At 31.5% G+C, this 10,261-nt stretch overlaps 3 protein-coding genes across 4 annotated transcripts in view; 1 reads left to right on the top strand and 2 right to left on the bottom strand.

Moving 5' to 3' along the window:
• Nucleotides 1-1,028, bottom strand: part of LOC104778505 (DNA-directed RNA polymerase III subunit RPC8-like) — a 2,159-nt gene extending 1,131 nt beyond the window's left edge. The window contains exons 1-4 of one of the 2 annotated variants that reach the window (XM_019243326.1): nt 778-1,028; nt 384-496; nt 190-285; nt 8-95 (exon numbers count right to left, since the gene is read on the bottom strand). In XM_019243326.1, the coding sequence (XP_019098871.1) occupies nt 8-95; nt 190-285; nt 384-494 (295 nt within the window). In that variant the 5' untranslated portion in view covers nt 495-496; nt 778-1,028. Of the gene's footprint in view, nt 1-7; nt 96-189; nt 286-383; nt 500-777 lie in introns of both variants that reach the window. The other variant, XM_019243325.1, reaches the window with a different exon arrangement.
• Nucleotides 1,115-4,834, bottom strand: LOC104764754 (probable galacturonosyltransferase 6). The gene is made up of 9 exons (XM_010488348.2): nt 4,424-4,834; nt 4,201-4,235; nt 3,936-3,977; nt 3,721-3,820; nt 3,562-3,635; nt 3,091-3,362; nt 2,588-2,945; nt 1,934-2,455; nt 1,115-1,551 (listed from the first exon to the last, which is right to left on the bottom strand). Exons 1-9 carry the CDS (start codon nt 4,533-4,535, stop codon nt 1,276-1,278), a joined length of 1,791 nt encoding a protein of 596 aa, XP_010486650.1. The 5' UTR covers nt 4,536-4,834; the 3' UTR covers nt 1,115-1,275.
• On the top strand, nt 7,663-8,079 carry LOC104778591 (pumilio homolog 15-like). Its single transcript, XM_010503044.1, has one exon. It carries the CDS (start codon nt 7,663-7,665, stop codon nt 8,077-8,079), a length of 417 nt encoding a protein of 138 aa, XP_010501346.1.

Raw genomic sequence — 10,261 nt, 5'->3', positions numbered from 1 at the left:
TACTCACAGCGCAAGCCATTGGCGTCAGACTCTTTGAACTTTGCAGCAATGACCTCACCAACAAATGGACGAAAGACAACAATTCTAAAAACTACCTACAATCACAAGTAAAAAAAAAAACAAAAATTAACAACACAACAAGGTTAAAAGGAGAGAGATGAGAAAACAAGATGGGTAATAAGAAAATACCTTATAGGTGGCAGCACCATCACCGGGTAAAACAAAGCCTCCTTCTACTGATTTAATGTCGTAAACAGATACGCAAAGCCCTAAATCTGCTAAAACCTTTTTCATTACAAAATTTTGATAAAATTAGCCACTGTCTGTGTGTGTAAATAAGCAGACAATGGAAATAAGAAAAGGAGCAATGAGCAAAAAAAAACCTTGTCCAAGAAGAGATTCTGAAGCACTGACTTAATGGCATCTTCGAGTGGGAGGTTAAGTAGATGCGGAGGCACTCTTAGTGAATGTTCGAGCTCACTTAGATAGAACATTTCTTCTTCAATGTTTAAATTCACACACAAGTCAGATATGCGTTTGAATCAAAAATCAAAATCAAAAACCAAAGAATTCGAATTCGTAAAGCGAATAGAAAATTCCGAACATTCGGGTAATTTTACACGCGAATTATTAAAAGTTTTCAAAAAAAAAAATCTAAAAATTCATTGTATCCTAAAAAGTAATGAACATCAAATCCTCATGTAGAGCGTACACGTCCTCTTCCATTATCATAACTACAAGGACCAAAAACGGAAATGATCTAAAATCGAGCATTACCTAAACCACAGAAGACGCGATCGGCTCAAAAGAACTCCGCGAGATGGTGAGATGACGACAAAGATTAGACAAATAGATTGGGAGAAGATGAGAGAACCCGATTCGATTGAGGAAGAAGAACAAGCGAGCCAAGGACAAGGACGAAGGCTGTGACTTGTGAGAGAGAGATTTTACGAAACCGATTTAGGGTTTAGTTCAACTTATAACTAAAACAAACCGATCGGTTTATTTTAGGTTACGCTTATAAACCGAACCGCAATCTTTTAATCCGGTTGAAAAATAACGTGAACAATCTGCTTTTGCTGTAACCTAAAAAAGTATAGATGAAGTATGAAAAAGGAGGAAGAACAAAGATTTACACTGATATGTGAGTTAAAGAATCATAACACATTTGATAACATGCTTGAGTAGCTTTTTTAACAAAAAAGAATCTGAAAACTGAACCTAAGTTGTCTGATTTTTTTTTTTTTTTTTTTTTTTTTTNTTTTTTTTTTCGTATCAAGCGTGAAGATTGCACTGTTGCAAGTAGGTGTGATGGTAAGGGACGTGTATGTTCCAGTAATGTTTGTATTTCTCTTTGCCAATGTCCAACCATGGTTTCATTATCCCATCGTAGTGTATAACCGCAGCTTGTTCGATGTCAACCTCTCTAACTCCTGACTCCCGACCTAACCCCATCACATGCCATCTCTTGTCCAACGCTAATGTTTGCCTATAGAAAGTCAACCAGCCTATTGGTAAGCTCCCAGCTTTCCACAATGGCCTCTTTGTTCCCTGCCAAAGAAAATATATCCCCCAAACTGTTGTTAGGTTTACAACGCCATTACACACATATGTATGTACATAATTAAAAAAGATAAGATACGTTGTTGGTTGTAAGTTGTAACCACTCTTCTTCTAGGATATGATCTTAGACTCTTAGTACTATATAGTTTGCCTTATGTTCGTTTGCTAGTTAAAAGCAATGTTTCTGAGTTCTAAATTCAAAACCTTTCATCCCCTATAAAGGCTATCTAAAACCCAATCATTATTATAACGTCTTTCATAATACTGGCGTCTAAACAAATCTAAGAACCCATTCGAAAACTTGGAATATGGCTAGTGTTAGTTAAATGAGGAGAGCAAGTGCAGTAGAGTGTGTGTGTGTATAGCGTACCAGGTTGAAGTATCTTATGTATGTAGAAGTCAGCTTCCTTCTTCTCCATTCTTCAAGATCAACTAGATTCATCCCGAATGCCCACGTGCAAGCTCTAGCACTAAATTTCCCAGCAACCCATGTGTCTGAGAAATTAATAAATCTGCTCATTGATCGAAATGAAGATTCACCTGGAAGACAAGTCTCTACAGCTCCAATCACCTTTCCTTTCATATCGATGCTCCACAGTCTACTTAAATCTCTTTGAACTACTACATCATGGTCAAAGAGTACCATCTTGTTTAAACCCGGGAATATATCCGGAAGATAGAATCGTGCGTGATTTAGGGTAGAAATGAATCTTGGGTCATTAGAGTTTTGCTTCATTAGCAATTGATCATAATCTGAAGGCAGGACATCCATATCATCAATGTTTAGGATTTGGATAGTAGCTCTACTTTGAATGTTTAGCAGAAACCACATTGAGATTGATGGGTAATTAAGAGAATCAGTCACAACATGGAAGACTATTCTTTCCGGCTCCTGCAAACAGCAATCAGAAGCCAGATCAAAAAGTGGCTGAAGCTCAAGTAAATGCGACGATATAGTGAAGACACTTGAAACATAGCATATAATAAATACCAAGCAGAAATTTATATAAGAGATGCAAGGTACCTTTGAAGAAGATATCGTAGAGTTAACAACGACTGAAGAAGCCAAAATATTGTCAGAGAAGACAACATAATGATTGAAACTACGGTCGTAAAATTTTTGCTGGTTAGGCATCTGCCTTTTTTCAGGTTCCAGTGAAAAGTATTCTGATGTCAGTCGCATTGAGAGGCAGTGAAGCCCTTTTGGGGTGGTCCTTGCAGCAAGCTGCATTAGATATGCTGCTTGATTTTTCTGCGCCTGAACTTGTTCTTCTGAGTTATAATTCATGGCACGGAGTTTGGTAGCAATGGCAGGGCAATTGTTAAAGACACGACTAGCCTTGTATAACGCATTTTCCATTGGCTTCACCCTGCGAAGAGCGCTGAAAGAAACAATCATGCCAGAGGTTACTATAAGAGTCATTTTAAACAACCGAGTTTTTTTGTCAGTAAAAGGTTGTAGTTGTAACAAGTTTCTGAATACAATCATGGTATCCTCTCCCTTTGAAGCAAGGAGTTGTGGCTTACCCCTTTGATAAATCTTTGTCCTTTATCGCATCACCAACTGACCGTTCCAGCTCTTTCATCCGAGCTCTCAACTCCTTCACAAGTTGAGCGTTACTACCAGGTGGAGCGAAATTCACATAGGCTTTAGCTTGTATAATTTTGTCTCTGATCTCCTTTGTCTTCACATCTGTTGCTCTATCGGGCTGAACCCTTGTGTTCTTCTCACCCTTAGAAAAAGGGGGATTGAAATCCGTTTTATTAGCAAGTTGATTGACTGTTGGTAGAAGTTGATCCTGACACAAAACAAACAAACAAAAAAAATGTAATCTTAAAAAATTTGATAGAAAGCAAAACTTGGCTTATTTATTCCTTATATCAAACAATCAACATGGACCACAATGTCTTGTAATCTGATACAAGGATTCAATATACCCTGAGCAATCGTCAAGTACATGTTATCTTCAAATCGGTTGAATTTATATATACACACACCTTTTCATCAGAGCCAACTGTCACCTTCTGTGCAACTATTACTTGTTCTTCCCTGTGTTTGTGATTATTATTACCTGCAACCCATGATGATTACTACAGATGAGAAATCTGAGGAGTTGAGAGCAAAAATAAAAGCAAGATTTGAAGATATGAACCCACCAGCATCACTTTCATCAGACGAATTATCCTTTACTAGAGAATTAAGTTCGCCATCCTTGAAGAGAATGAGTCTTGGCCCCTTGAAGCCTTCTCCATCCTCCTAAATCACAAAGTCAAACAACCATTTCAACCCCGATTTGAAGATATCTCCGGTAACAAAAAGAATGGTCAAAAGGTTTTGAAGGAGATGACTCCGGTAACTTCTAACGTCGTACCTGTCCAATAGCGCTAAGTCTAAGGTCATCTGTCCTGAATCTCTGCAGAATAATGGTGTATACATGTCAGCTACAGTGTATTGCTGGAGAACTAAACTATATAAAAGCATTCAAATAAAACAAGAATCATAAGATCTGAAAACTTGGCACAACTAAAGAGTAGGCTCTTTAATCGGATTTAAGGAAATTTCAATCTTAAACATCTACGAATGATAAGAAAAACAGCGAAATCTAGAGATTGAAGACGAGGAAACACCAGACTTACAATTCTGGATAAATCTTCAATAAATTCTCTACGACCTGCCAGAAAATAATCCAAAATCAAAACAAAATTTTACAAAAAAGTAAAGGCGATGGTGAATTTTTATGAGATTCAATCAAAGATCAAAAGGCATAAAAAAAAAAAAAAAAAAGCAATCCCAGACGATCGATCGTACAGGTACAATGGAAAAAATAAGAAGGATCGAGGGGGGAGAGGAAGGGCTGACCAACGGGAGTGATGCTCTTAAGACGATTGGAGACGAGAATAAGAGGAGCGAAGACAGATATGGATAGCAATGAGAGGAAGAGAATCCTCTGCCATGGACGAATTTGCTTCATGAATAATCAAGCGGAGAGATACAGCAATTCGAATAAACTCTTTAACTATACCAATCTCATGGAAACCCTGGATCGTTCGTTCGTTCTCCAGGAAGAAGAAGAAGCAACAACGTTGCTGCTTGATCAACAAGCAAAAGACCGACCAAAACGATGAACAACAACAAAACAACTCTTTCTGGGATTTGCTTTATTCTTCTATTCTTCGCTTCAGTTTAGAGAGATGGAGAGATTCAGAGCTTTCCCCTCATGCACCATCGGGGGATTTTGCTTTTATGTATTTCCTTTTTTTTCAATTAATAGAAAAATAAAATCATTGTTTTTGTTTTTAATCATTGTTTAATCATTTTATTTTATTTTTAGGTCTGTTGGTAACTTGGTATGTGAAATGTGATTTTAGTGAGGAGGACCGAAGGAGTCAGCAAACCGAGGAGGCAAAAAGGACGCAGATCAGGTGCGGGCAGGTGTACATGTGAAGGCATGTGATTACGCCGTTGATGAAGCTGTGTAAGTCATTAATAGATGATGGGTCTCTCCCTTCTTTCTTTCGGTATTTATTATACTAATCACCCAATCGGAAAATTACACTTCAATGGAGTTTTCTTTCTCCCCCGTCCTATACTATAAGACAAGAAAAGAATTTCAGTCTCTGAAGAAGAAACTTAGTAGTATATAACTATATATTAGCATGTCGGCCAAAAAGAAATAGCACAAATAGTTCCTTTTAAAATTCATCTGAGAAAGAAAAATTAGCATAGTTTTTATATTTTCAACAAAAAGTGTTAGGTGTTACTTGTTAGGGTCCTTTACATTTTATAATTTTCACATAATATCGGATTAAGCAGATTGCCAACTTCTTCTCTAGACAAAACAAAAGAATTATAAAACTTATGTACATCAGTATTGACGGGTCTTTTAATTCTATTTTGCTTTTTTAACAAATAAAGTTTTTTTTTTTTTAAACTATTGTTTTCTTTGTGTAAAATGGTAGAGGACCTGGAGGAGGTAGAGTAAGATGTACATCACAATTGGTTTAATAAATCATGGCAGTAAATAAAGTTATTACAAACCATATCATATAGAAAGACTAGTTAATTATCATGTTAAAAAGAAAAAAAAAATGGATGAGTTGTTTCAATAAGTCACTGATATTGTTTTACAAATTAACTAGGATGAGCTGTAGCGCGAGTAAATATTTACAGATATATATATATGAGTATGAAAATTATCAAAAAATAATTTACAAAAACCATAATACCTACTAAAAAGAACTTGTGTGACACATGTAAGTATTATTTTCTTTAAGTAAGAAAATACATAGTATTTGGCTCAATAAAAATATATAAATAGTATAGTTAAGTCTAATTTTCTTCAAGATAATATTTTCACATTTAAAAATTCTAATTACTTAGTTTTTTTTTTTTTTGTGTTCATTCCCCCTTAGTTATCATCATCCAAAATTCCTTTGCTCCATTGCTTCTTGCTTGGGGAAGAACATGTAGTTGCATCAACAATAAAATTTCAATGAACTTGTTGTAATTATAAACAAATAAATAAGAGCATAGATTGTATAAGAAACTTAACAATTTGACCATTATAATAATACAATTTTGTATAGCTGCACGTTGCTCAAATGAGCCCAATTCTGTACAATAAGAACAATTTACCTTTTAAACATGGTTAGGATAATTTAATCTTATATTTGAATATAATATATTTTTTTTGAAAACATGTGAATATATTGTATTACTTAAAACTTGTTTAAAATACATTAATTACTAACCTGGATAAACTATGATTTCGGTAAAAAGAGTAAATCATTCATTCTTTTGTCAACCCTTTCATCCTCAAACAATTGAAAAGATTATATTTGATAAGAACTTAAAAAAATCTTCTGTTCAAATACTTTATAAGCATATAAAATTTAATAAAAGGAAACAGTTAGTAGTTTAACATAGAGGATATATATTTTGGAAGAATATTTAGTTAAGCCAAATTTAATAGTCTTATGATTATTTTAACAAACGAAAGAACATAAGCAAGTGCAAAATTTGACAGTGATAGAACTTAAAATAGAGACTTATGTGACTTACTCGAGAATTCTTTGTTTCATTTCAGAAAGTATAGTGAGAAGCAAAGAGATGTTAGAGAAAGTAGAATGCAAAGGTTTTGTAAAATATTAATTTACGGAGTTAAGTAAAAAAGTGGTAGCCATTTTTTCTCTAAAGACACTTTGTATCGTATTTAGAGTTGAGAAGATGCTTTACTCATGGCAATGAAATAGATATACAATATCATATATCCCTATATAGAGTATAAGAAAAACTTTGTGAGCAAGCAAAACTTCATAATTTAATTATAATTGGATATAGGATTAGGAAAATATTGAATGTTAATGAAGGTAGTGATGGAATTAGTTTAGAAAATCTGTTAAAATAAGATCATTTGGAAATTAAGATCGGATATATAAAGAATATGATTCCAATTGTGCTTTTGGGATTGAGGCAAACTAAATAATGGAATATATTTTTGATATAATGAGATTTGTTTCATTTCTATTAATTATTAATTCTGCTAATTAAAGAATATATTTAAAAAGTTTGAAAGAATTATAGTAGTATATAAATTCGAATATGCTATTATATTCACTCAGAAGATTATATTTAATTCTATTAGTTTCCAAAATCTAGGACCTATAATATCCGATGTTTTTTGAATATTTTTGTTTAGTTTGTTCTAGCAGTTAATGATGATTTGATTTAATTTCTATTGTTAACATTCTATTAAATGTTAATTATATACGACTAATCTATAATAACTACTTAATTTTATAAGCTACCAAAACTTTAGGACAAAACAATATCTTTGAAATCAATATGCTATCGTAATCGGCACAGCTCTATATACCTAATATGTTTATTTTAAGATATATTTACAAATATAAACTAATTATGAAAGATATTATGCCATTTGATATATATATCATATATGTTAAAACTTAGAAACTAATACTGAAAGAAATCTTGTTCCAACGATAGTTATACATATGTGTCTATATAAATTACCAGCTACACGAAAACCAAGTTAACAAAAAAAAAATCTAAATTATAAACATTTATCTAGAGAAAAAATGAAAAACTTTTTAGTCTTTCTATTTGTTTTAACTCTTTGCTTGCTTAACCATATATCAGGAGGCGGAGTCAGGATTGCGAACGAACTTAAATTCAACAAAAGTCTTTGGATGAGATGTTATTCCAAAGATGATGTTATTGGTCCAAAAATAATACCAATTGGACAACCTTATGTATATTATTTTACCATTAATTTTTTTGCAACAACTCGTTTTATGTGTACTTTGAAACAAGGACCAAATTATAAACACTATCAGAATTTTACAGCATTCAAGGTTATTAGTTATAAAAAAAACGGAGGTCTATGGGATTGGAGAGCAAGAGAAGATGGAGTTTATTTAGAGAAACAAGATAAAGATGGTTCTTTTGTTCAAGACTCAGTTAATCCGCAAAAAGTATATGATTGGATAAATTAAAAAAAATAACAGATATCTTGCAAAAAAGGTTGTATTACGATTTGTAATAAAAATAAATAAATAAATATATCTTGATCTCAAGTACCTTATAAACCTTATAAAACATCATAATTTTTTAGGTTTAATAAGATATATTTTTGATAATTGATAGATGAATAAAACATTTTTGAAAAGGGATACACAAAAAATGGTATTTCTCAAAATTATTATTAACCTGCTGAAATTGTTTTTTTTTATTATTATTTTAGGTACAATGCTGAGAATGATTCAAAAAAATAGGAATTCATAATAATATACTTTAATCAAAAATATAAGAGAAAAATACATATTAAAATACATATATGATATTTAATTAATTTAAAATGCTTAACCCTCATCTTAATTTATATACTCTGTATAAATATTCATAGAACTAAGAAAGTTAGATAGAACTGAGAAATTAAGAAATCGTTTTTGAGCTATGAACCATTCATTTTCTTATAGAATTTTTGAATATTTAATAGATTTTGAGAAACAAAACAATTTATCTCACAATCTTAAGTAGCTCAAAAACAAATAGGAAATCAAAATACACAAATATACATTCTCTTATTATATAAATAAGAAATTTATATATTAATTAATTCCCACAAAATTAGGTTAATAATTTAATAAATTTAAAATTATTTTTCATGTTTTCTTGTTAATATGTAATTTTTTTCTTCTTATATTGATTTCTTTTTTATGATCGATTTAGAACTTTTACAAATTTTTTTTGTAATGTTAGAATTGATACAGTTGACATGTGTCAACATCTTATTGATATAATTGACATGTGTTACAATCATGTTAACACCTAACTTTGAAAATCAAATTATATAAGCTATCAAAAAAGCCTAGCTAGTTGATGTATTTTTCATCTTGTCATCAAATTTTTGATTAACTTCCCGTCAAAGCACTACTAAGTAAAATCTATATTATGAAATATGACCAACTCTCTCCATCTGAGTAACACATCAGTAATGGAGAGAGTGCCACATGTCATATCCTCATTAAAAGCAAAGAGACATATTCATGTTTTTTATTTTTTTTTATATCATAAAACAGTTTCAATATTTACATAAAAAATTTAGAGAGCCTTATAACATGTCCCAAAAAAGTAGATGCATCACCAAAAGACAAAAAAGGTATCGAGATTGAATCAAAGAATCACTTCTTCTTCTCGGCGTAAACCATGAATCTATGGATATATGGTTTAGGAGTTACAACTTTGTCAATAGTTTGAAGAGGTGCAGCAATGTTAGAGATATTTGTTAATATTGTAAAGAAATTCATGAAAGTTTGTCCCTAAAAAAAACATTTTTTGAAAAAGATTGAAGTTTTGTTCACTATCAAATGGAAGATAATTAAATAAGACTGTAGAATGTTGGTTTAGCAAAATACAAAGACAAAGAGGAAGGGATTTTCATATTCTAATATTTAGAAGTTGTCAAAAAGAAAATTAATGAAATTCTTATACAAAAAAAAATCTATTGTTATATTCAAGAAATTGAATAGCTAAAATGAAAAGAAGATGTCTATCTTAATTATATCTATTAAAGAGTTAACCAAGCTGCAATCTTGATAAATTAAAATGTTAATATTTCATATAGTATATAACTGAGAAGCTAAAAAAATTTTGTTACAAAATATGCAACCTTAGATCAAGCTTTCATTTGAAATTTTTTTTTAGAAGTTTTAGACAAGAATTGTAAAATGTTTAAGCTCTCAAAACAAAGTTGTCTATTCATGTATCTAATAATTCAATTGCAAAATGAAAAAAACTAGTTGAAATATTAAAAAAAAATCAAAATCAAAATTATATTTTTCAAGATTTCCACAATTAAAAAGTAGATAAACTCTACATAAAAAACAAATTAGTAGCAAAATTGTTTAAAAAACGGTAAGCTAGAAGCCCGCGCATGGCGCGGGTATTCATCTAGTATATATTATAGGAGACAGACATCTGAACGAGTCTCATAACACTGGGTGTACATTAAAGTCGGTTTCTAGCACAATAAAGACTGGTTCAAGAGTGAAAAAATAATGGAAAGAGGATTTAGTATGAGGGATCAGTGCAACATGAAGAACGGTATGTTTATGTTTTATTTTCTGATATTATAATCGAAGGATATGATATGATAATGTATGGGTGTATAGAATG

Source organism: Camelina sativa, chromosome 3, assembly GCF_000633955.1.
Source record: "Camelina sativa cultivar DH55 chromosome 3, Cs, whole genome shotgun sequence".
NCBI classification, from domain to species: domain Eukaryota; kingdom Viridiplantae; phylum Streptophyta; class Magnoliopsida; order Brassicales; family Brassicaceae; genus Camelina; species Camelina sativa.
The sequence above is the reverse complement of the archived record's forward strand: the minus strand, read 5'-3'. Positions and strand labels throughout refer to the sequence as shown.

Excerpts from the sequence above, each read along its gene's own strand:
- LOC104764754 (XM_010488348.2), bottom strand. The coding sequence starts at position 4,535 with ATGAAGCAAATTCGTCCATGGCAGAGGATTCTCTTCCTCTCATTGCTA. Across the intron at positions 3,636-3,720 it reads GTCTGATGAAAGTGATGCTG|GTAATAATAATCACAAACAC; the intron begins GTGGGTTCATAT and ends CATGGGTTGCAG. Across the intron at positions 3,363-3,561 it reads CAGTTGGCTCTGATGAAAAG|GATCAACTTCTACCAACAGT; the intron begins GTGTGTGTATAT and ends GTTTTGTGTCAG.
- LOC104778591 (XM_010503044.1), top strand. The coding sequence starts at position 7,663 with ATGAAAAACTTTTTAGTCTTTCTATTTGTTTTAACTCTTTGCTTGCTT.